The sequence below is a fragment of the Puma concolor genome, chromosome B3 (assembly GCF_028749965.1).
Source record: "Puma concolor isolate L17-30 chromosome B3, mPumCon1.1.hap2, whole genome shotgun sequence".
In the NCBI taxonomy this organism is placed as follows: domain Eukaryota; kingdom Metazoa; phylum Chordata; class Mammalia; order Carnivora; family Felidae; genus Puma; species Puma concolor.
This window is the reverse complement of record NC_141672.1, coordinates 101,021,756-101,049,073: the sequence shown is the minus strand read 5'-3', so window position 1 is coordinate 101,049,073 and position 27,318 is coordinate 101,021,756. Positions and strand designations below refer to the sequence as shown.

Here is a 27,318-nt window from a genome sequence, read left to right as displayed (position 1 = left end):
GCTGCAGCAACTCTTACTCACCATGTCTCCAGAGGCAAGGGAAACAAAAAGCAAAAATGAACTACTGGGATCTCATCAAAATAAAAAGCTTCTGCACAGGGAAGGAAACAATCAGCAAAACTAAAAGGCAACCGATGGAATGGGGAAGATGTTTGCAAACGACATATCAGATAAAGGGTTGGTATCCAAAATCTATAAAGAATATATCAAACTCAACACCCAAAAAACAAAGAATCCAGTGAAGAAATGGGCAAAAGATATGAATAGACACTTCTCCAAAGAAGACATCCAGATGGCCAACCGACACATGAAAAAATGCTCAACATCACTCATCACCAGGGAAATACAAATCAAAACCACAATGAGATACCACCTCACACCTGTCAAAATGGCTAACATTAACAACTCAGGCAACAATAGATGTTGGCAAGGATGTGGAGAAAGAGGATCTCTTTTGCACTGCTGATGGGAATGCAAACTGGTGCAGCCACTCTGGAAAACAGTATGGAGGTTCCTCAAAAAACTGAAAATAGAACTACCCTAGGACTCAGCAATTGCACTACTAGGTACTTATCCAAGGGATACAGGTATGCTGTTTCAAAGGGGCACATGCACCCCAATGTTTATAGCAGCATTATCAACAATAGCCAAAGTATGGAAAGAGCCCAAATGTCCATCGATGGATGAATGGATAAATAAGATGTGGTATACACACACACACACACACACACACACACACACACAATGGAGTATTACTTGGCAATCAAAAAGAATGAAACCTTGCCATTTGCAACTATGTGGATGGGACTAGAGGGTATTAGGCTAAGTGAAATTAGTCAGAGAAAGACAAATATCATATGACTTCACTCATATGAGGACTTTAAGGCATAGAACAGATGAACACAAGGGAAGGGAAGCAAAAATAATATAAAACAGGGAGGGGGACAAAACATAAGAGACTCTTAAATATGGAGAACAAACAGAGGGTTACTGGAGGGATTGTGGGAGGGGGATGGGCTAAATAGGTAAGGGGCACTAAGGAATCTACCCCTGATCTAACAATCTAACATATGTATTGTGGATTTATGTAATTTAAAATGTATGGTAACAGCACAAGATATGGGATGGAAGAATTGAAATTATACTGTTCTAAGGTTTACACACAACAACTGAGGCAGAGTTACAGTATTTGAATAATATATAAATAGTAAAGCTTAGGGCAATCACAAACATTTAAGAGGTATAAATAACACGTCAATAGTGAAAATAAAATGAAATCACAAATAATAAAAAAAAAAAAGACCGAAAAAGAAGAGAAAATAAAAAATGTATGCAACAAATATTTTAAAATTAGCATGTGTATATTTTAATCCATACATATCAATACTGATATGTAAATGGCATAAACCTAGCAATTAAAAGATGGGACTTTCTTAAATTTTTCTTAAACATATGAGTGAAATCATATGCTATTTGTCTTTCTCTGATTGACTTCACTCAAACATACCCTCTAGGTTCATCCATATTGTGGCAAATGGCAAGATTTCATTCTTTTTTTTTTTAAATTTTTTTCAACGTTTATTTATTTTTGAGACAGAGAGAGACAGAGAATGAACAGGGGAGGGGCAGAGAGAGAGGGAGACACAGAATCCGAAACAGGCTCCAGGCTCTGAGTGGTCAGCACAGAGCCCGACGCGGGGCTCGAACTCATGGACTGTGAGATCATGACCTGAGCCGAAGTCGGACGCTTAACCGACCAAGCCACCCAGGCGCCCCTGATTTCATTCTTTTTTATGGCCGAGTAATAACTCCATTGTACATATTTACCACCTCTTCTTTATTCATTCATCTATGGATGGGCACTTGTGTTGCTTCTATATCTTGGCTATTGTAAATAATGTGTAATAAGCATAGGGGTGCATATTTCTTTTCAAACTAGTGTTTTGAATTTTTTTTTTGGGGGGGGTAAATACCCGGTAGTAGAATTAGTGGATCATATGCTAATTCTGTCTTTAATAATTTTGAGGAAATTCCATACTGTTTCCCACAGTGGCTGTACCAATTTGCATTTGTACCAATAGTGTACAAAGGTTCCTTTTCCTTCACATCCTCAACAAAACTTGTTATTTCTTGTGTTTTTGATTTTAGACATTCTGACAGGTATAAAATGATATCTCATTGTGGTTTTGATTTTTATTTCCCTGATGATTAGTGATAAAACAAAACAAATGAACAAAGAAAAAAAAAAGAAAAAAAATCAGACTCTTAAATACAGAGAACAAACTGGTGGTTGCCAGAGGGGAACCGGCCAGAGAGGGGTGGGGGGTTGGGTGAACTAGATAAAGGGGATTAAGAGTACTCTTATCTTGATGAGTATTGAGAAATGTATAGAATTTTTGGCTCACTATATTCTACAGCTGAAACTAGTATAACATTACATGTTAATTATACTTAAATTTAAAAAAAGATGGAGATTATTCGGTTGAATAAGAAAATAATGCTCAATGATATGCTATCTGTAGGAAAGTCATTTTAAATATAAATATGCAGATACATTAGATAGAAAATTAGAAAAGTAAAAACATAGAGAAATACATGCCATGTAAACATTAGTTATAAGAAAGCTAGGGTGGCTACATTAATGGCAACAAGATTTCAGAAAAAGAGTATTACTGGGGTGCCTAGGTGGCTCAGTCAGGTAAGTGTCTGACTCATGATTTTGGCTCAGGTCACAATCTCAAAGTTCATGAGTTCGAGCCCTGCATCAGGTCCTGTGCTGGCAGCATGGAGCCTGCTTGGGATATTCTCTCTCTCTCTCTCTCTCTCTCTCAAAATAAATAAATGCTAAAAAATTTTTAAAAAGAACAAAGAATAATTACCGGGGAAAATAAGGGTGTTTGAAATGTTAATGTCAAATGTTAATGTATATACCTTAATCCTAAAGGTATACACACTTAACAATAATACTTTAAAAGACATGCAGCAAAAGGATAAGCAAATCCACAATTATACTTGATGACCTCAACACTTCTCACAGTAATTGATAAAATAGAAATACTGTAAGGACATGGAATTTCCTTGGCATTGGATGAAAGCCATTCTCAACCAACTTGACCTTTGTGATGTTTATAGAATACCTCACCCAAAGTGCCTGAATACATATTCTTTTCAAGGACACATGAAACAGTCACCAAAATGGACCATATTGTGCTGAATAAAATAAATCTCTACAACTCAAAAGATTTGAAGTCATACAGGTACATTTTTTTACCATAGTGGAATCAACTAGAAATCAATAACAAAAAGATGCCTGGAAATGGTTAACAAAGCATGTTTAAATAATTCATAAGTCAAAGAAAAAGTCTTTGATATTTTGAACTGAATGAATGAGAAATCACCATATATCAAAATCTGTGGGAAGCAGCTAAAGCAAGGCTTAGAGAGAAATTTATATTATATATTTATATTTAAAAAGAAGAATGGTGTTAAAGATTTAAACTTCCACCTTATGAAACTATAAAGAGAAAAGCAAATTAAACCCAAAGCAAGATGGGAAGAAAATAATGATGGTAAGAGCAACAAACAATGAAAATGGAAAAAAATATATATACATATATTTATGTATATATATATATATATATAGAGAGAGAGAGAGAGAGAGAGAGAGAAATTAATAAAGCCAAAAGTTTGCTCTTTGAAAATATAAGTAAATTTGATAAAACTTTAAATGATGAAGAGCAATATTTCTTCAAAGTTATTTCTGGGTAGAGCTTTTTCCGATGTGTATAACAGTACCATAATTTCAATCATTTGTTAATTTAACAAATATTTACTTATCACCTATTATGTGCCAGGCACTAATCATTGTTCAAAACAAAACAAAAATTCCTGCTGACAGCCCAACCAACGAAATTTTAATTAGAGGCTACTTTATGAGAAGCTATACATAAGCCATGCTTTTTGTAGAATTCTTGTGGAAGTTGCTAGACAAACAAAATTGAATGTTTTCAAAATGTTTTGCACTGTACACATGTGGCCAATTCGACTTTTGTGGTAACTGGGTTTATATGATCTCCCCAAAAATAGAAACCTTGACAATTACCATCCCCTCAACACACACACACACACACACACACACACACACACACACACGCACACACACACACACACGCCCTTTTCTATTGTAGAAAACAATTTGATTCTAAGGTGAGGTCTACAAGCCCAATAGGATTATCTACTCCTTGCGTTTCAGTTTGGGAAGTTTCTACTGACATATCTTCAGGCTCACTGATCCTCTCCACAGTGTTATCCAGTCTACAATAAGCTTGTCAAAGGCATTCCTCATTTGTTACAGTGTTTCTTATTTCTAAAATTTTCTTTGGATTCTTTGAGTTTCCATTTATCTGATTACATCACCCATCTATTCTTGTATGTTGCCAATATTTTCCATCAGATCCTTTAGCATATTAATCATAGTTATATTACTGTTTAATAATCTCCCAATCTGTTCTGTTTCTCCCAATCTGGTTGAGTCTAGTTCTGATGCTTACTTTGCCTTTCAAACTGACTGTTTCCTTGCCTTTAGCCTTGTTGTTTTTTGTTGAAACTGGCTGTGCTATATTGGGTAACAGGAATTGAGGTAAATAGCACTTAATGTGAGTTTTTTATTACATGGCTAGGAGTTGGGCTGTGCTTCATGTTTGCTGTAGCTGTTTGTTCTAGAGGTTTCAAATACTTCTAGTATTTTTGTTTCTGTCTCCTGTTGTCTTTGGATTTCCCTAAGAATTCCTTGTTAGTATGTGATTTTGCAGTGCTTTCATCTGTACTCAATGTTAAGTGTGGGAAGAATTCCATAATTTTATATTTAAGCCTCTTTAAACCTCTTTGGGCTGTGACCTTCACAAGTGTTTCTTAGCTTCCTCCTCTCTACTTAGGAGAGACTGGCAGGCTGGAGGAAGCTATAGTCAGAGAACTGTCCTTGCCTTGGGTGGGATATAGCTTTGGTACAATCTTTTCTTCTGGGGAGTAGGCCTTTATTAAGGAGAAGGCTCTAGATATATTTGATAATAATTATTAATCTTATCTGCTTCCTAGAGCCACAAGATATCTTTCTTGGTTTTTAATGGTGAGAACTTGCTGGAGTTCGTCAAAGCAAAACCCATGCAAGTGTTGGGCCTCCCAAGACTGCAAACCCCGGGTAGTTTAACTCACGCCAGTCCATGCTCAGTTTCCAACAATTAATCAAAATTACTATTCAAGTATTCCTTGTTTATGGCTTCAGAGGCTCCTGCTCTAGATAAGTAGGTCTTAGCTGTTAACCCCTGGACTCACCTCTCCAGATTTCAGGGTTGTAGGTTGCCCTGTGACCTCAGTTCTTTGATGAGTCCAAGAAAAATCATTTGTTTTTAGTTTGTTGAAATTTTTCTGATAGTAAGGACAAGTGATAACTTCCAAGCTTTTACATTTTGGAGCTGGAACTGGAAGTCCTTTTGGTTATTAATATTTAAGCACAATATTGCTGCACATGATGGGCTTCAAATTAGCTAGCACAAACTAAGTCAAGTTCCCACACTACGTTTAATTTTTTTTTTTAATATTATTTTTGAGAGAGATAGAGAGGGAGAGAGTGAGAGGGAGAGCGCAAGTAGGGGAGGGGCAGAGTGAGAGGGAGACACGGAATCTGAAGCAGGCTCCAGGCTCTGAGCTATCAGCTCAAACTCACAAACCCCAAGATCATGACCTGAGCTTAAGTCAGATGCCTAACCCACTGAGTCACCCAGGCGCCTCAATTTTTTTAGGGACTTCTCTGTCATCTCTATAATCTTTGAATAATTTTTCTGACCCATTCCTGTTCTTAAATTCTTCCATTTAAAATGGACTGTAGTGTGTAACTGCCAGTAAAATAAACCTGATCACATCCTGCCATCATCTGTATGCTGGCTCATCGATACCTGGACCAGGTATTCCACAGCGGAGAAAGCTCTGTGTGGCCCCTGCATTTTATTACCACAGTTTACCAACAGCGTCTGCGGGGTGTGAGGTGAAGGGCGCTGGAAGGACATGCCACCCACAGTGGCTCACAGTTACCCAGCTAGGGAGACGGTGGCCGTGCCTCCCACTGCTAAAGGTGAAGGCAGTCATCAACTCATGCAGAACGGGCTTTGAGGGCACAGGATGTTCTATGCGTGGAAAGTGACTTTGGCCCCATGGAATAGGAGTTTGCGTATTTCTGTGTAAAGTTTCCACAGCCTCCCCTTGGCTCCCAAACCTACCCAAATCACAGAATTTAGCCGCTTGAGGGAAATCGTGAGCGCCCTAAAAGACTACAAAGAGCTCGCGCCTGGATACAGAATCTGAACTTCCCGCCTGTTAATTAGATCTGGAGAAGTAGCTCCTCTGCCAGCCTTCCAAGAAGCTCAATGCCCATTGGCTCTTCCTGCGTCCAATGAGAGACTGCGCCCTGCGCCGGTAGGTGGGACCCTCTTTGGCGGCAGTTGCCAGGAAACCGCGTCAACATCAGAGAGCTGAGCCTCTGCTTTGGAAGCGGGAGGTGGTGGCCGCAGGAGCACGAGAGGGGAATTTTCGTCTGCCAAGATGGTAAGCCGGTTGGGGGTCTTGAAACTACTTGTTTATCTATTGGTTTAATTGTAGTTTAGAGCCAGCTTGCACCTAAAAAGGATTTGAAGTGCCTAATCTGAGAATTAAAGTGGGAAACTCGTACAATTTGCTTTCAGAGGCCTCCTGTGGTATTGTTTAAGCAACGAACACGGTGGCTTTCAGCCTTTTCCAAAATTTCTGGCTGTTATTAGATCTGCCCGGTAAATATCTTTTTTCTCATATTTTGGAAATTTGGGAAAAGATTAAGAACGTTGAACGAGTAACTGGGGGAAGAAAACTCCAGGAGAGAGTGAATGAATTAAGTAGCAGCGGCCCGACCTGTTAAATCTATATTAGGAAAACCTGACCAGTTTCTCAACGGAACTTTATGGCCAAGGGTAAGGGAGAGGGGGGTGGAATGGGGAAGGAGGAATTCCCTGTATTGCGCTAAAAGCTAGTTCTACAGAGCTTGACTACGGGTCTTTGAATCTTAGTACTGCGGCATATTTAAGCTGAGGAATCCTGGGTAAAGTTGCTTTTACTTTTTATTCTTCATCTATAAAATGGGGAGTAATAAAAGTAGTTTACTGATATATCAATATATTTAGCTACCACGCGTACTTTTTTTTATTTCTCTGAATTTAGGAAGGAGGCTAAAGGTCCTTTGTTTTTATTAGTGTTCCCTTTTTTGGAATGGGAGCTTACATCAGTATACTTTTAAAGTTTATTTATTTATTTTGAGAGCGAGGGAGCACAAGTGGGGGAGGGGCAGAAAGAAAGGGAGAGAGAATCCCAAGCAGGCTCCACGCTCAGCCGGGCTCAATTCCTTAGCGGGGCTCAATCCCAGGACTGGGAGATAATGACCTGAGCGGAAATCAAGAGTGGTGCATAACCCTCTGAGCCACCCAGGCACTCCACAGCAGTATTCTTTTAAAAATTAGATTTTGGAATATCAAAGTATGCATACTTTTCTTTTTTTTCATTATAGGCTTCTAAAAGGAGAGCTATGAACTTCAGTGAAAGACATCAGAAATTAGTAGATGTAAACTACTGCAAGAAATTGCATGTCCAATCACTAAGAAAGATACAGAATCAAGTCAGGGACCAAATGGTGCAGAACGAAAATGATGACCGTGTGGAGCGCAGGAGATTCCTCAGATTATTACAGAATGAACAATTTGAGTTGGATATGGAAGAGGCCATTCAAAAGGTACATTTTACTATTCATTCTTACATCATTTTTTTCCCTTCATTTTCTCCTTGGAAATGATAAAAACCAACTGCCGATACTGGAATTGAATAGATAACAGGATCAGATAAAGTATGCCTCATTGTATGTCAGTCCAGTGTAGTGGTAAAGAACTGTGTTTTTGGAGTTAGACTGTTATGTCTTTAAATCCTAGTATTGCTGTATATAAGCTGTTGAACCATGATTTTACTTGCTGCCTCATCTATAAAACAGGAATGATAATAGTACCCACTTTGTAGGACTGTTTTAATAGTTAATGATTTAATACATGCAAAGCACTTGGAAAAGTACCTGGAACAGAGTAAGACACAGGTTTTCTCGTTTTTTTCATAAACATGAAATCCATAATTACTGAGTTTTGCTCATATAAGTAAAATTCAGTTGCATTCCATAAAATTCAAAAGACAAAAATTTCAGATTACCTTTTTTGAATTTACTGATATTAAACATGTTCATTGTTCATTGGTAGAAAATGAACACCTATGTATTAGATTTGAATTTACTTGTATTTTTGATTTTTGAAATACTGACTTGAATTCAGGTACAGTACATATATATAACTCCTAAAATATGGAGATAATTTTTTAATGGAAACTTCTAAATATTTTACAGGATGAAGGTGGTAAAAAAGGGAAACCAATAAGAAACAAGTTCTCATAAATGTGAAAAAGGTGTTCTGATATTTCACTATTTTTTGAGTTCCTGCTTTATGTTCAACATTTTGCAAGATATTGTGGGGAATGGCAAAAGCAACTTTTAAAAATGATATCCATCCCTCTGAATTTCAATTTCATAAAGCTTAGACATGATTTTCAACTCTGAGCAATAAGATCCTAGGGATTAGATTTTTTTCCTATTTTTATTCTTATTTTTTTCTTTAATTTTAAAGAAAACCCTAGATATCAGATCATCTCTCTCCTGTATACTTCAGTATGCATCTTATAAAATACAGATATTTTCTAACATAGTAGCAGAACAATGCCATTATCTCACGTAATAGAATTAACAGTAAATTCTAGGTATCATTTAATGCCATCCCATAATCAAGTTTTGGGGATTATGTCAAAGTCTGCTTTTACAGTTGGTTTGTTTTAATCAGGATCCGAACAAGGTTCATATAGTATATTTGGTTGTTGTGTCTGTTAGGTACCTCTAATCTAAAATAGTCTCTCCCTCATCCTTTATTTATTTAAAAAGGAATTTTTCTTTAACGTTTATTTATTTTTGAGAGATAGAGAGAGACAGAACATGAGTGGAGGAGAGACAGAGAGAGAGGGAGACACAGAATCCAAAGCAGGCTCCAGGTTCTGAGCTGTCAGCACAGAGCCCGATGCGGGGCTCGAACCCATGAACTGTGAGATCATGACCTGAGCCAAAGTTGGATGCTTAACCGACTGAGCCACCCAGGCCTCTCTGGGTCTCTGGCTTTCTACTCTCAGATCTTAGGAATCACTTGAGCTGATTCATTATCCTATTTGTTCTTTTCCTCTGGTGAATACAAGACTCATCTTGTAAATTTCTGGCTTCACACCCGGAATCAGCCATTGTACCAAAGAGCACTGTTATCATCTAATGGAAATAATATTTAGAGACAATTTTTGAGATAAATTTAGATACATAAGAGTTGCAAAAAATAGTAAAGAGAATTGCTGTATACCATTTACTGATTTCTCTTTAAGTTAACATCTTAAATAATCATGGAACACTTATCAAAATGAAGAAATTAGCCTTGGTACAATATGTTAACTATAGTATTTATTCAGATCATATGAGTTTTTTCCATTAACATGTTTTCTGTTTCAGGAATACAAACTGCATTTAGTTGTTATGTTTCCTTAATCTCCTCCAATCTGTAACAGTTTTTCACTTTTCCTGTCTTTCATGACCTTGACAATTTTAAAGACTACTGTTCATTTATTATATTAGTTTTCTGTTGCTATGTAACAAATTACCACAAATTTAGTGGCTAAAAACATCTGTTGATTACCTCACGGTTTCTGTGTGTCAGAAATCCAAACGTGGTTTATAGCTGGATTGACTGCTTGGTCTCACAAGGCTGAAATCCAGGTGTTGTCTGGAATATATTCTCATCTGAATCTTGGGTCCTCTTCTAAGCTCATTTAAGTTGGCAGAGTGCATGTTCTCATAGTTCGAAGACTAATACTCATATCTCTCAGAGATTGCTGACATTCCCTGCCACTTGATCCTTTCCACAACATAGCAGTCTGTTTCCCTGATATCCACAGAACAGTGGCTTCAACTGCTCTTTGTCATTTTAGGGCTCACCTGATTAGGTCAGGCCTACCCAAGAGAATCTCCCTTCTGATTAGCACAGTGGTTATTCTAGCCTTTCTCCTTTCCTTATTCATAATTGCTTTCTCCAACAAAAAGAAAGTTGGTTCTCATTATCTATAGTATATTTACTTATTCTTTCAACCCTAGTATACAAATAAAGTAGTCTCAGAATTGTTAACCTGCACCCCTGTGAACAACACATTTACTTACTACAGTACAGATTTGGATATAAATATTTTTTGTCCTTAGCCTTATAATATCTAGTCAGACACTGTTTCCTAAAATTACTTATGTCTATTTCTACTGCATTTATGTGATTGTCTTTTTAAAAATTTTATTGAGGTATAATTGACATACATTATGATATTAGTTTCAGGTGCACAACATAGCAATTTGATCTTTGTATACATTGTGAAATGATGACCTCAATAAGTCTAGTTACTATCTATTTACCATACAAAGTTAATACGCTATTATTGACTATATTCCCCATCCTGTATGTAAATCCCCATTACTTATTTTATAACTGGAAGTTTGTACTTCTTGATCCTCTTCACTCATTTCACACCTCCACTCCTACTCCCCTCTCGTCTGGCAACCACCATTTGGTTGTCTATATCTATGAATTTGGGTTTTGTTTTGTTTATTTGTTTTGGTTTTGAGATTCCACATATAAGTGAAATCAAAGATAATGGTCTTTCTCTGACTTATTTCAGCTAGTGTAATACCCTCAAGGTCCATCCAAATTGTCACAAATGGCAAGATTATCTTTATGGCTGAGCAACATTCTATTGTACTTACATACCACATTTTCTCTATCCACTCATCCATTGATGGACATAGGTTATTTCCATATCTTGATTATTATAAATAATGCTACATTTATATATCTTTTTAAATTAGTGCTTTTGTTTTCTTTGGTAGATACCCAGAAGTGAAACTGCTGGATCATATGATTTTTTAAAAATTTTTGAGAGCTTCCATACTGTTTTCCATTGTGGCTGCACCAATTTATATTCTCGCCACCACTGCATGAGGATTCCCTTTTCTCCACACACCAACACTTATTTCTTTTTGCTAATAGCCATTCTGACAGGTGTAAGGTAATAATCACATTATAGTTTTGATTTGCATTTCTCTGATGATGGGTGATGTTAAATATCTTTTCCTGTGCTGGTGGGCATCTGTATGTCATTTTTAAAAAGAGTCTATTTAGGTCCTCTGCTTATTCTTTAATCAGACTGTTTATATTTTGTTCGTTTTGGGGTTTTATGACTTTATATATTTTGGATATTAACCCCATATAGGATATATGATTTGCAAATACTTCTGTCATTCAGTAGGTTGCCTTTTAATTTTGTTGATGGTTTCCTTTGCTGTGCAGAAGCTTTTTAGTTTGTGGTAGTCTCATTTGATTTTGCTTTTTTATTGCAATTACCTCTGGAATCAGCTTTAAAAAAAAACATTGTTAAGATTAATGTCAAGGAGCTTACTGCCTTTGTTTTCCTTTAAGACTTTTATGGTTTCAGGTCTTAGCATTCAAATTTCTGATCCATTTTGAGTTAATTTTTGTATATGTTGTATGATAGTGGTCCAGTTTCATTTTTTTGCATGTTGCTGTCCAGTTTTCCCAGCAGCACTTGAAGAGTTTTAACACCACTTTTCCCCGTTGTATATTCTTGCCTCCTTTGTTCTAAATTAATTGACATATATGTGCGGGTTTTCCTGGGCTGTCTGTCCTGTTATATTGATCTATGTGTCTGTTTTTATTTTAAAATTTTTTTAATGTTTATTTATCTTTGAGAGAGAGACAGAGCATGAATGGGGGAGGGTCAGAGACAGAGGGAGACACAGAATCTGAAGCAGGCTCCAGGCTCTGAGCTGTCAGCACAGAGCCGGATGCGGGGCTCAAACTCATGAACAGTGAGATCATGACCTGACCCGAAGTCAGACACTCAACCGACTGAGTCACCCAGGAGTCCCTCTATGTGTCTGTTTTTAATGCCAATACTATACTGATTTGATTACTATAGCTTTGTGATAATAGTTTGAAATTTGGGAGCATTACACTTCTGACTTTGTTCTTTTTCAAGATTGCTTTGGTTATCTTAATTCTTTTGTGCTTTCATATGAATTTTAGAATTATTTATTCAAATTCTGTGAAAATGCTGTTGATATTTCGGTAGGAATTACATTGACTCTGTAGATTGCTTTGAAGAGTACAGACATTTTATACTACTACTCCATGAGCACAGAATATCTTTCCATTTATTTGTGTTTTCTTCAGTTTCTTTCATGAGTATCTTATAGTTTTCAGTATATAGTCACCTTGGTTAAATTTAGTCCTAGGTATTTTGTACTTTTTGATGCAGTTGTAAATGGGATTGTTTTCTTGATTTTTCTTTCTGATCTTTTGGTATTGATGTGTAGAAATTCAACAGGTTTTTATGTATTTTTTGTGTCTTATCACTACTGAATTGATTTATTTTAATAGTTTTTTGGTGTAGTCTTTAGTATTGTGTTATTTGCAAATAGTGACAAGTTTGCCTCTTCCTTTCCAATTTGGATGTCTTTTATTTCTTTTTCTTGCCTAATTACTATGGCTAGGACTTCCAGTACTATGTTTTATAGAAGTGGAGATGGAGTGAGCATTCTTGTCTTGTTCTTGATCTTAGAGCTTCTCACCAATGAGTATGAAACTAACTGTGGGTTTGTCATAAGGGTATTAATTATGTTGAGGTACATTCTCTCCATAATCTGCTTTTCCTGAATCAAAATGATCAATGATTTTTATCTTTCATTTTGTTAATGTATATAATAGTGATTGATTTGGGATGTTGAATCATCCTTGCATCCCTGGAATAAGTCACATTAATCATGGTGTATGGTCCTTTTAATATGTTGTTGAATTTGGTTTGCTTAATATTTTGTTGAGGAATGTTGCATTTATGTTTATCAGGAATATTAGCTGGTAATTTTATTTTTGTATGGCATCCTTGTCTGGTTTTGGTATTAGGATAATGATGGCCTCATGACATACAGTGAGAGTGTTCCCTCCTCTTCAGTTTTTTGAGAGTTTGAGAAGGGGAAATATTAATTCTTTGAATGTTTGATAGAGTTAACCAGTAAAGCCACATAGTCCTGGACTTTTGTTTTTTGGGAGGTTTTATTGATTCAGTCTTCTTACTAGTAATCTCCCTACTAGTATCTTGATTTTATTCTTGATTCAAGAATTCTTCTTGATTCAGTCTTGGAAGATCATGTGTTAGGAATTTATCCACTTCTTCTAGTTTGTCTAATTTTTGGCGTATAATTGTTCATATTACTCTCTTATGATCCTTTGCATTTCTTTAGTATTAGTTGTAACTCCTTTTTCACTTCTCATTTTTATGTATTTGAGCCCTCTCTCTTTTTTCCTTGGTAAGTCTAGCTGAAAGTTTGTCAATTTTATTTATATTTTCTTTTTTAAGTTTATTTTTGAGAGAGAGATAGAATGAGTGGGGGTGGGAGCAGAGAGAGAGGGAAAGAGAGAATCCCAAGCAGGCTCTGCACTGTCAGCATGGAGCCCAATCTGGGCCTCGAACTCACAAACCGTGAGATCATGACCTGAGCTAAAACCAGTAGTTGAATGCTTAACTGACTGAGCCACCCAGGCACCCCATTTTTATTTATATTCTCAAAGAACTAGTTCATAGTTTCATTGATGTTTCCTATTATCTTTTTTTGTCCGTATTTCATTTATTTCCACTCTGATCTTTATTATTTTCCTCCTACTAACCTTAGGCTTCATTTATTCTTGCTATAGTTCCTTTTGGTGTAAAGTTAGACTGTTTAATTGAGGGTTTTGTTGTTTCTTCAGAAAGATCTGTATTGCTGTGTACCTCCCTCTTAGAACTGCTTTTGCTGCATTTTGATGTTATTTTCCTGTTTTCATTTGTCTCCAAATTTTTAAAATTTTATTCTTTAATTAAAAATTTTTCTCAATGTTTATTTTTATTTTTGAGAGAGAGACAGACAGAGCATGAGTGGGAGGAAGGATAGAGAGGGAGAGGGAGACACAGAATCTGAAACAGGCCCAGGCTCTGAGCTGTCAGCACAGAGTCTGACAAAGAGCTTGAACTTGGAAATGGTGAGATCATGACCTGAGCCAAAGTCTGATTCTTAATTGACTGAGCTACCCAGGTGCCCCTGTCTGTAGATTTTTTAAAAATTTTTTCTAGGTATTTATTTCTTCAATGCCCTTGTGGTTGCTTTGTAGCATGCTGGTTAATTCTCACAGTTTTGTTGTTTTCTTCTTGATAATTGGTAATTCCATACCATTATGGTTGGAAAAGGTGCTTGATATAATATCAATTTTAAATTTATTTACATTTTCTTTTTTATGTGGCCTAACATTGATCTGGTCTGGAGAATGTTCTATATGCACTTGAGAAGCATATGTATTCTGCTATTTTTGTACTGAATGTTCTGTATATATCTATTAAGTCCACCTGGTTTAAGGTGTTGTTTAAGGCTGATGTTTCCTTACTGATTTTCTTATTTCTGTCAGATGATATAAGTAGGGTGTTAAAATCCCCTACCATTATTGTATTATTGTTGATTTCCCCTTTTTGGTGTGTTAATATTTGCTTTATATATTTTGGTGCTTCTATATTAGATACATATATATTTGTAAAATTTATATTTTCTTGCTTGATTGACCTCTTTATCATGTAATGCCCTTCCTTGTCTTTTATTACAGTGTTGGTTTTAAAGCTTATTTTGTCTGATATGAGTATAGCTATACCAGCTTTCTTTTCATTTCCATGGAATATTGTTTCCATTCCTCACTTGCAGCTTGTGTGTATCTCTACTTCTGAAGTAACTCTTTTGCAGGCAATATATAGATGAGTCTTGTTTGTTTTTTGTTTGTTTGTTTATAATCCATTTGGCCAGCTGTCTTTTGAGTAGAACATTTAGTCCATTTATATTTAAAATATTACTGTTAGATCTGTACTTATTGCCATTTGGTTAATTGTTTTCTGGCTGTTTCTGTAGTTCCTCTCTGTTCCATTTTCTTTCTGTCTTTCCTTGCGGTTCATTGTCTTTCTTTAGTGTTGTGTTTAGTTTTTTCATTTACTTATTTACTGTAAAGTATTGCTTTGTGGTTACTGTGAGATAATTTATGTATACAACATATATAACATCCTATCAACCTTTTAGGTTGATATCAACTTGAACTTATTCCAAAATAGTACACTTTTACCATCTCCCCCATTTTATGTTTTTGATGTCACACTTTATCTCCTATTTTATGTATCACTTAATTAATTATTGTAGTTTTATTTTACTATTTTTGTCATTTAACCTTCATACTAACTTTATGAGTTAACTTATATACTACCTTCACTACATATTAAATTTTACAGAGAGATTTTTACTTTCAAATGTTTTTTGGTTGTTAATTAGTCCATTTCTTTTCAACTTAAAAGATCCCTTTAACATTTCTTCAAAAACCAGTTTAGTGGTGATGAACTCCTTTAGCTTTTGCTTATCTGAAAAACTATCTCTCCTTCAATTCTGAGTGATAAACTTACTGGGTAGAGTGTTCTTGGTTGGAAGTTTTTTTCTTTTAGCACTTTGAATATGTCATGCCACTCCCTTCTGGCCTGCACAGCTTGGGCTGAGCAATCTGCTGATAGCCTTGTGGAGTTTTCTTTACAACAAGTTGCTTGTACTGCTTTTAGATTTTCTTTTTTTTTTTAATTTCTAAAAAATTTTTTTAAATTTATTTTTGAGAGAGAGAGACAGACAGAGTGCAAGCAGGGGAGGGACAGAGAGAGAGGGAGACACAGAATCCAAAGCAGGCTTCAGGCTCTGAGCTGTCAGCACAAAGCCTGATGCAGGGCTCAAACTCATGAACTGCAAGATCCATGACCTGAGCCAAAGTTGGACACTTAACCAACTGAGCCACTAGGGCACCCTAAGATTTTCTCTTTAATTTTTGACATATTAATAATAATGTGTGTTGGCGTGGATCTCTTTGGGTTTATTTTACTTGGAACTCTCTGGGTTTCTGGATCTGGGTGTCTGTTTCCTTCCTTAGGTAAGGGAAGTTTTCAGCCATTATTTCTTCAAATAAGTTTTCTGCTTCTTTCCTTTCTCATCTCCTTTGGTACCCCTATAATGCAGATATTATTTCACTTGATTTTGTCCCATAGATCTCTTAATTTATCATCTTTTTTTTTTAAGAATTCCTTTTTCTTTTTGCTGCTCTGTCTGGGTGATTTCCAGTGCTTTGTTTTCCAGTTCTCTGATCCATTCTTCTGTTCTATCCAATCTGCTGTATAACCCTCTTTGTGTATTTTTCAGTTCAGTTATTATATTCTTCAGCTCTGATTTCGGTTTCATACTTTCTTATATCTTATATCTCTTTGTTGAAGTTCTCACTGTGTTCATTCAGTCTTCTCCTAAGCTTGGTGTGCATCTTTATGCCTATTACTTTGAATTCTTTATCTGGTAAATTACTTATCTCTGGATCAGTAAGGTCTTTTTCTGATGTTTTGTCTTATTCTCTCATTTGGAACATACTTCTCTGTATCCTCATTTTGTTTGACTGTGTTTGTTTCCCTCTGTTAGGCAAAACAAGTACTTCTTTCAGTCTTGAAGAAGTGGCTTTGTGTAGTGATGAAACTTCTCATTCACCATTGATTAGTTCTTGGTTGTCTCTTGAACCTTTGTGATCGTCTGAACAGCCTGATTTTTATTCTTGATATGTCTGTGTTGTTGATGGTATGCCAAGACCTGTCAGTGTTCCAAGGAGAGGAATCTTATTCAGCACCTAGTTTCAGGCCGAATGGAAGCCAGACCCTCAGGCAGCAGCTTTTAATATATGCAAATATATACAGTCCTGTGGGGCTACAATTGTAAACTCTGTTGGCCTCCAGATCTAGAGATGGAGGTGTTCCCTAGGCAACAGTTGTAAAAACAGGGCTGCAGATGAGTATATAAGCTCCTTCCTGGGAGGTCTTGTTGAGCTGCAGTGAGGCCAACAGGATGGGCAAGAATAATGTCTCCCTACTTATGTTCCCTGGGAGTGCCTTTGTAGCTACTGTTTGTGTGGGAAACCTGAAGACTCTTTCTTAGGCTGGAGCTCCAGGATAAATAGGCCTTTTTCAAGGAAGACTGGGCGTGCAGTGCCCTGGGGGGTTGGCCTGCCAAGAACTGTCTTCTGATGGTAAGAGTCCCTTGGAGCTCAGGACCTTCAGCCCTCTTGGCCACCAAGGCCAAGTGAACAAAGGGCATTCTCTCTGTGGTTTGCACACACCTGCTCTGAAAGGTGCGCTCACCAAGTTCAGAAAGGCAGGGGGGAAATGTCTTGACTGCATGTGCCTGAAGGCTTCTGTGATACTGTGGGAGAGTGCCCTGTCTCTGTGCCTGTATGGTCCCAGGTTGGTGGCAGGAGAATGTCACGACTGCTCCCACTTGCCAGTCCAAGCAGGGTATGGGGGATTGCTATGACCGCTCCCACTGCCCAGCTGCAGGAAAGCAGCAGGACGTCACTGAGGCCACTTGTCCCACCAGCCCCAGTGAGGCAGTGACAGGGTGCAGCATCCAGTGTGCTACCCTGGCAGGTTAGGTAGAGAGTACACAAAAGGAGTTAGCCTTGCCTCTGTCTCTGGCAGAGTCCCAACTGTCCCTTACTTCTGCAGCAGATTCCCCCAGATCAGCAAATGAATTCCCTTCAAATTGGTGCTTTTGTGCTTGATCCTGGGATGAGTGAGACTGCAGGTGAGCCTTTAAAATGAGAATCTCAGTTTCCTATAGTACTTTGGGTCCCTTGGATGTCAGCCCTGTTGGTTTTCTAAGCCAGACATTTTTGGTGCAGCTCTGAAGTGTTGGAGTGCCTAATGTGGGGCACCAACCGCTCACTCATCTGGCAGAGGTGCTGGACTGGTGAGATCCCTCTCTGTTGTGTCTCCCTGCCTATTGGGTGTAGGGTTTTTTGGCAAGACAGTGTCTCTACCCCTCTCAATGTGGTCCTTTTATCCTTTGTTGTAGAGAAGCAGTTCATCTAGTTTTCAGATCCTTTTCAGAGAGAAATTGTTAGAAGGTGCAGGAGAGACATGAAGCATCCCCCAAACTGAGAAGGCACTTGGAGACCGGAAAATGAAGTAGGCCACTCCATACAGTTTACACAGTGTTTTACTTCAGGTAACTTACTGACAGGGGGATTGGGTGGAAGACTGACTATTCACAGCAACTGCATAGTTATTCTCCACCAAATCCAGACCTTAGTCCACAAACCTTATAGAGCAAAGGGACGCACAGAAGGGCACTATACTGAGATCAAAGGGTTCACACACACCGCAGAGAGCTTGAATGTGTCTAATTGACCGCTAACTTTTAATTAGATCTTGCAGCCTCACCTGTGCATCAGGAAGGGGAAAGACTATTATTTCTAAAAGATTAATGGGAGACCAAAACAACCTTCTCCCTATTTTGGTCTTGGTGGGCATTTCTAAGGTATGATTATTCATTTCCATGGAATGGCTACATGGAACCTGTAGCCCCAAGAAAGGTCATTGAGCAACCATGAACAAGATGGAGGGCTAAAGATGGAGTCGGTATTGTCAGCATTCCTACACAAATGATCTACAGGTAGCTGTAGATTTTGTGTGTCCATGGGAGGAGATGAGTTCAGGATCTTCCTATGCTGCCATCTTGGACTCCCTAATTTTTAATACAGTTAATTTGACATAGTCTGCATTCCATTATTCCCCCCACATGTGGTCGATTTCTTTAAAAAATTTTTTATGTTGAAATAGTTACAAATTCTTGGGAAATTGCAAAAATCGTATGGAGAGGTCCACTGGGCACCATACAGAAGATTCCCCCGGTGGTTACATCTTGCATAACTGTAATATAATATCAAACTCTAGAAAATGATATTAGTACAATATGCATATATACCCATATGTCATTTTTTTCAAATGTGTAGTAGATTTACACAGCCACCACCTAATTCAAGATACAGAACTGTTGTGTCACCACCAAGACCTTATTCATGCTACCCCATTATAGTCATATATTTTCTTCACCACCACTGCCCTCCCCTCCCCCGCACCCCGCTGCTGCCACCGACTATGCCTGGCAACCATTGATTTGTTCTCCATCTCTGTAATTTTATTCTTTCAGGAATGTTATATAAATGTAATTGTGTGTGATTCCATACATATGTGGAGTCATATGTGACCTTTAGAGTAGATTTTTTTCACTCAGTGTAATGCTTTTGAGAGTTATCCAAGTTGTTGAATTTGTCAATAGTTAATTCTTTTTTATTATTGAGTAGTAGTGCATGGCATGGATTTACTGGTTGATTTCTTTTTAAATTTGCATATTATAAAATTAATTCTCTCTGATGTATATATAGTTCTATGGATTTTGACAAATGGATAGATTTCTATCTCTACTCTCCCAGTGTCATTCAAACACTTCTGTCATCCCAAAAGCCCCCTCATGCTGCTCCTTTGTAGTCAGCCACTCACCCTTTTCCCCAAATCCCTGGAAACCACTGATTTATTTTATGTCCTGTTAGGTTCACCTTTTCCACAATGTCATATAACTGGAATTAGGCAATATGTTACCTTTTGGGTCTGACTTCTTTCACTTAGCAAAACAAATGTAAGATTCCATATTGTTGTATGAATTGTTCCTTTTATTGCTGAATGGTATTGTTATATTCTAGTATATGGATGTACCACAGTTGTTTGTTCATTTGCACGTTGAAAAAAATCTGAATTGTTTCCAGTTTATGGCAACTGTGAATAAAACTGCTATAAACATTTGATTACAAACTTTTATATGAACATAAATTTTCATTTCTCTTAGATAGATATCTGAGAGTAGGATGGTTGTGTCATATAGTGGGTGTATGTTTCACTTGATAAGAAATTGCCAAACCATTTTGCAGAGTTGCTGCATTTTTTTGCATTTCCTCGGGTGGTGTATGAGAATTCCAGTTGTTTTGTGTTATCACCAGTACTTGCAGTTGCTTTTTGTTAATTGAAATTATTATTTAGATAATTGTGGATTCATATGCAGTTGTAAGAAATAATACAGAGAGACCCAATATACCTTGCACCTAATGTCTCCTAATGGTACATCTTGCAAAACTGTAGTACAATATCACAGGCAAAATAACAGCAATGATACAATCCACCAATCTTGTTCAGATTTCCCTACTTTTACTTGTGCTCCTGTCTGTGCATTGGTGTGTGTGTGTGTGTGTGTGTGTGTTTGGTTCCCTACAGTTTATCACACGTGTAGGTTTGTATGTCCAGCACCACAGTCATGATCCAGGGGAGCTCCATGACCACACGGGTCCCTCATTTTGTCCTTTCATAAACATAACCATCTCTTTCTTGTACACCATACCTCATGCCTGACTCTGGCAACCACTAATATGTTCTCCGTTTCTATAATTTTGTCATTTCAAGAATGTTACCTATACAACTCAACAATAAAAAGACAAACTCTTTAATGGACAAAGGACATCAATAGCCATTTCTCTAAAGAAGATATACAAATGAATAATAAGCACATAAAAGATGTTCAACATAATGTCATTAGGGAGATGCAAATCAAAATCGCAGTTAGGTATCCCTTCAGAGCCATGAAAATTGCTCTAATTCTTTTTAAAAAGGATAGTAAGTATCAGAAACGATGTAGAGAACTTCGAACCCTTGTACATTGCTTTTGGAAATGTAAAATGTAGTGGCTGTGGGAGACAGTTGGACAGTTCCTCAAAAAGTTAAATGCAAATGCTGTATCACTTAGCAATTCTTCTACTAAACCCAAGACAATTGAAAACATGTTCACACAAAAACTTGTACATGAATATTGAAAGCAACATTATTCATGATAGCCAAAAGGTGGTTGTTGGAAACAACCCAAGTGCCCATCCACTGATGACTAGATAAAATGTGTTCTATCTGTACAGTGGGATATTATACAGACATAAAAGGGAATGAAGTACTGATACATGCTGCAACATGGATGAACCTTGAAAGCATTACACCAAATGAAAGAAGCCGAGCACAAAAAGGCCACTTATTCTGTGATTCCATTTAAATGAAGTATCTAGAATAGGCAAGTCCATAGAGATAGAAAGCAGATTAGTGGTTCTCAGAAACTAGTGGGTGTGTGGAATGGTGAGTGACTGCTAACAGGTATGGGTGTTTTTTGTTTTTTGTTTTTGTTTTTGTTTTTTTTTTTGGAGGCGATGAAACTGTTCTGTAATGTTAAAACTTACATCTACACGAATACCTGCATGTGGATGTTTATAGCAGTTTTAATTGCCAAAACTTGTAAGCTACTAAGATGTCCTTCAGTAGATGAATGGATCGTTGATCCAGACAATAGAATATTAGTGCTAAAAGAAATGAACTATCAAGCCATGAAAAGACATGGAGAAACTTTAAATGTGTATTACTAAGTGAAAGAATCCAACCTGTAAAGGCTTCATACTGCATGATTCCAACTATCTACCAGTTCTGTATGATAACTGTAATGGTAGATAAATATCATTACAGATTTCTCAAAACCACAGAATGTACAACACCAAGAGTTAACCCTAATATAAACTGTGGACTTTGGGTGATTGTGTCATTGCAGATTAATTGATTGTAACAAACGTACCACGCTGGTGGGGTGTTGATAGTGAGGTGGGCGGTGCATATGTGTGGGCTTTGGGTATATGGGAACTCTCTTATTTCTGCTCAGTTTTGTTGTGAACACAAAGCTGCTTCAAAAAAAAATATCCACTTAAAAGTTCTGAAACTAGATAATGATGATTGTTGCACAACACTGTGAATATACTAAAAAAACACTGAATTGGGAATTGTAAAAGGTGAATTTTATAATATGTGAATTAAAGCACAATTGTAAAATAAGGAACGTGTTTCAAGAACATTATATAAATGGGCCCAAACAGTATATTGGGATTGGATTTTTTCACTCAGCTTAATTGCTAGAAATTCATCCAAGTTGTTGCTAGTGTCACTATTTCGTTCCCTTTTGTTGTCGAGCAGTCCTCCATGGTAGGATGTACCACAGTTTATCTCACTATTCACCTGGTAGCATTTGTCTGTTTATTTCCATTATTAGCTATTTTGAATAAATCTGTAAACATTTAGATACAGGTTTTTATTTATTTTTATTTTTTTATTATTTTTTAATATATAATTTATTGTCAAATTTGTTTCCATACAACACCCAGTGTTCATCCCAACAAGTGCCCTCCTCAATGCCCATCTGTCACTTTCCCCTCTCCCCCACCCCCATCAACTCTCAGTTTGTTGTCAGTATTTAAGAGTCTCTTATGGTTTGGCTCCCTCCCTCTCTAACTTTTTTTTTCCTTCCCCTCCCCCCTGGTCTTCTGTTAAGTTTCTCAGGATCCACATCTGAGCGAAAATATATGGTATCTGTCTTTCTGTGCCTGACTTATTTCCCATAGCATAATACTCTCCAGTGCCAACCACGGTTGCTACAAATGGCCAGATTTCATTCTTTCTCATTGCCAAGTAGTATTCTATTGTATATATAAACCACATCTTCTTTATCCATTCGTCAGTTGATGGACATTTAGGCCCTTTCCATAATTTGGCTATTGTTGAAAGTGCTGCTGTAAACATTGGGGTACAAGTGCCCCTGTGTATCAGCACTCCTGTATCCCTTGGGTAAATTCCTAGCAGTGCTATTGCTGGGTCATAGGGTAGATCTATTTTTAATTTTTTGAGGAACCTCCACACTGTTTTCCAGAGCAGCTGCACCAGTTTGCATTCCCACCAGCAGTGCAAGAGGGTCCCTGTTTCTCTACATCCTCTCCAGCATCTGTAGTCTGATTTGTTCATTTTAGCCACTCTGACTGGCATGAGGTGGTATCTCAGTGTGGTTTTGATTTATATTTCCCTGATGAGGAGTGACGTTGAGCATCTTTTCATGTGCCTGTTGGCCATCTGGATGTCTTCTTTAGAGAAGTGTCTGTTCATGTCTTCTGCCCGCTATTTCACTGGATTATTTGTTTTTCAGATGTGGAGTTTGGTGAGTTCTTTATAGATTTTGGATACTAGCCCTTTATCCGGTATGTCATTTGCAAATATCTTTTCCCATTATTTTGGTTGCCTTTTAGTTTTGTTGATTGTTTCCTTTGCAGTGCAGAAACTTTTTATCTTGATGAGGTCCCAATAGTTTATTTTTGCTTTTAATTTACCTTTGTAGATGTGTCAAGTAAGAAATTGCTGCAGCTGAAGTCACAGAGGTTTTTCCCTGCTTTCTCCTCTAGGGTTTTGATGGTTTCCTGTCTCACGTTTAGGTCCTTCATCCATTTTGAATTTATTTTTGTGAATGGTGAAAGAAAGTGGTCTAGTTTCATTCTTCCGCATGTTGCTGTCCAGTTCTCCCAGCACCATTTGTTAAAGAGACTTTTTTCCATTGGATATTCTTTCCTGCTTTGTCAAAGATGAGTTAGCCATACATTTTTGGGTCCAATTCTGGATACAGGTTTTTAAATAAACATAAGTTTTCATTTCTCTGGGATAAATGCTTAAGAGTAAGGTTACTGAGTTATATGGTAATTGTATGTTAGCTTTATAACAAACTACCAAACTGTTTTCCAGAGTTGCTCTATCATTTTACATTCCCACCCAGCAAACAATTTCTCACCAACATTTGGTTTTGCCATTATTTTTCATTTTAGCCATTGTAATAGGTTTGTAGTGATCTGTCGTTGTAATTTTAATCTGCATTTCCTTGAATGCTAATGATTGTGAACATCTTTTCATGTGCTTATTCCTTCTAAATACAGAATCTAGTTAAGCCTCTAGATTCTTCTACCATTTTACCCATGATACAAAAGAGAAACAAGTTAAATGGTATCCTGGAGAAGCAATCAGTCAAATTCAGAATGTAGGACATTCTATGGGCTACATGTACTAATTTCTACAACAAATCAATGGCTTGGGGGGAAAATGTGTGTATGGGATGGACTATTACAGAAGGAAAGAGACTTAAGAGAACTAATAACTAGATGCCACATGTGGACCTTGTTTGGATTTTGATTTGAAAAAGCAAACTAAAAGCATCTTTGAGACAATTGGGAAAACCTGAAAATGGACTACACCTTACTAAGGAATAACTGTTATTTAGACATGTTAATGGTATGGTTGTTATATGAGATGAAATTCTTATCAGGTAGAGATCAATACTGAATTACTTATATGGTAATGACATATCTAGGATATGTTTTAAATAGTCTCGCAAGGGGCGCCTGGGTGGCGCAGTCGGTTAAGCGTCCGACTTCAGCCAGGTCACGATCTCGCGGTCGATCTCGCGGTCCGGGAGTTCGAGCCCCGCATCGGGCTCTGGGCTGATGGCTCAGAGCCTGGAGCCTGTTTCCGATTCTGTGTCTCCCTCTCTCTCTGCCCCTCCCCCGTTCATGCTCTGTCTCTCTCTGTCCCAAAAATAAATAAACGTTGAAAAAAAAAATTAAAAAAAAAAATAAATAGTCTCGCAAAAAAGAACAAAGGAAAAAAAATGAAATTGGAGTAGAAGAGCAAAGAAAAAAGGTGGACAAAATATTGGTAGTTATTGAAAATGAGTGATGCTACCTGAGGGTGTATTTTAATATTCTTACTACTTAAGATGTCTGACATTTTCTATGGTAAAACGTTTGGGAAAGTGTTGATTGAAATAGCGTTTTGTATTTTAAAATAAAACACAAATGGTTGTTGCTCCGAAGGCACTTGAAGTTTTCTGTTACAAAACAGAGTCTTCCTTGAGGAAAAAATATATCTGATTCTGAAGGACAAATAATTGAAGTTTCTTTTTTAAAAAAATTCAGGCAGAAGAAAACAAAAGATTGAGGGAACTTCAGATTGAACAAGAAGAAAAATTGGCTATGGAATTGGCCAAACTAAAACATGAAAGTCTAAAGGATGAAAAGATGAGGCAACAAGTAAGAGAAAACAGGTATCTTGGCTTTTATAAATTTCAGTTATTTTGTTTTTGCCTTTAAACTATTTATGTTGTGCTTGGCACCTGAAAGTGAAATTTCTTTCTTTGTATCATTGCACTTAGTTAATATTTTGTCTGGAAATGCTTATTGCTTTAAGTCCTGTATATATTCATTTGAGAAAAGAAGTTGTATTCAAAGTAGTGTTTAAGGTGAAAATAAATATCAGTTTCTTATCTTTCCTCTAAATGTAATTTTTTAAATGACCTAAAAAATAGACTCATGAATCCTACTCTTAAGTGAAACCTTACATAATTTAATTTTCCAGCCCAGTATTACTGGAAAGTGGCTGGTCAGCTATGGGTCAACACCTCTAGTGATTGCCATAGAACTTCTATTTTCATTCAGCTGTAACTCTGAATATCTTTCCCCCATATTGTTTCAAAATTAATTTCCTTGTAACTTTCATGAATTTATCTCATTTTTGCTATCTAATAAAAAACAAACAAATTTAGTGCTTATTTAGGATATCCTTTCATATTTATGAATCCCATAAATGTTTTATTCTATAAGTTAAACATCCTTCATTCCTTCATTTGTTTCACATATAGTATAATTTCAAGCTTCACCATCCTGGTTCTCTTCTGTAGATACACTTTACATGATTATTGGTCCTTAACAAAATATTACCCCCATAATTATGTGTAATGCTCCAGGGTATTGCTTAATACCCCTAGTAGAGGGACTGTTAACCACATTGTTCTAAAATATGTTTCTTAATGTTGCCTAAGACAGAATTACTTATTAGGAGCAGCCATGTCACACCTATACTTACATAGTTGAATATAATAGAAATTTATTTACTTTGATAATTGTTACATTTTATCTTAACTGAGCCAAACTTCCTGTAGGATATTATATGACCCATGGGTGACCCTCAGGGATTCTAAACTTCATTAATTTATATTTATATGTTTGACAGATGTACCCATGTGTGTTTTTCTGGGTCTACAACTTTTATCAAATTCTTTTACTAATTCTTAAAGATTTAAAATTGCCACTAATGTCTTCGTATTGTTCTAGTCGCAAACCGTCTTTTTGGACATTAATTCTCCAATCATATGAGCTATCCCTTGTGGTTTTATGTTATCTGAAGATGAAACAAATATTTCATCATATTTTTGTCTAATTCACTGATCTAAAAATGAAATGGAGGAACTTTCTACTTCTAGCAATTTTTAGACAAAGTGATTCCAATAATTGCTCCCTCTGAGAACAGGTTATCTGGAGAAAGTATAAAAGCCAGATCTGGGAAAGAAGAAAACCTGAATGGTAAGCTTGGCATTTGAAGCTGCATTTCTTTTGGAAGCTTTGCTGATTCCAAAAGTATGGCTGAGAGTTAAGAAAACTGAAGCAGAGCTTAGCCAATAAGCATATGGCAAGGTGTTCAACATTTTGATGAACTTTATGTTTAAGATTTTTGCACCTTCGTGTATGTTTTACTTCACTAATACAGAATTCAATTTGATTTTATTAGAAAGAAACAGATGAAGAGAGCCATGTGCAAGCAGGCCAGTGGAAAATATCCAGAATGAAGCACAGAGAGACAAAAAGATAGAAAAATACAAAAGAAAGCTTGAAAGAGATAAGGGCTATGATGGAAATTCTAACAGATGTATGATTTTAGTTCTGGTAGTAGAAATAGAAGAGGATGATGCAAAAAACAGTATTTGAAGAGATATTGGCCAAGAATGTCCAAAAATGATAAAAGACATAAAGCCACAGGTTAAAACACAACAAATGTTGAAAACTATACCTGTACTTATCCTAGTCAAACTTCTGAAATCCAACAATAAATAAAACTATGAAAATCACAAAAGCAGCCCCTCAAAAGACTATTACGTTCAAAGGAGCAACAATCAGAAGTACAACTCGATTTTGATAGTAACAGTGAAAATGAGAAGTCCATGTATTGAAAGGGCTGAAAGAAAATAATGGCCCATCTAGAATGCTATATTTTTGAAAATTTTCTTCAAATTTAAGGCAGAAGTCATTCAGCTGAGTGCTTTTTCAAATAGCGTATGCTACTTCTTAGCAGTGTCAAAACTGCTAAGAGTTTTTAATTTTGTGCATAAGCCATGATGGAATTGTGACTGACGTGCAGTAAGGGACCAGTTTTCTGATC

General features: G+C 36.8%; 1 protein-coding gene across 1 annotated transcript in view; it reads left to right on the top strand.

Moving 5' to 3' along the window:
* Window positions 1-6,027: 6,027 nt before the first annotated feature.
* MNS1 (meiosis specific nuclear structural 1) overlaps window positions 6,028-27,318 on the top strand; it is a 48,330-nt gene continuing 27,039 nt past the window's right edge. Inside the window, exons 1-3 of the mRNA XM_086710758.1 lie at window positions 6,028-6,597; window positions 7,586-7,807; window positions 25,023-25,150. Of these exons, the coding sequence (XP_086566884.1) occupies window positions 6,595-6,597; window positions 7,586-7,807; window positions 25,023-25,150 (353 nt within the window). The 5' untranslated portion in view covers window positions 6,028-6,594. The remainder of the gene's footprint in view (window positions 6,598-7,585; window positions 7,808-25,022; window positions 25,151-27,318) is intronic.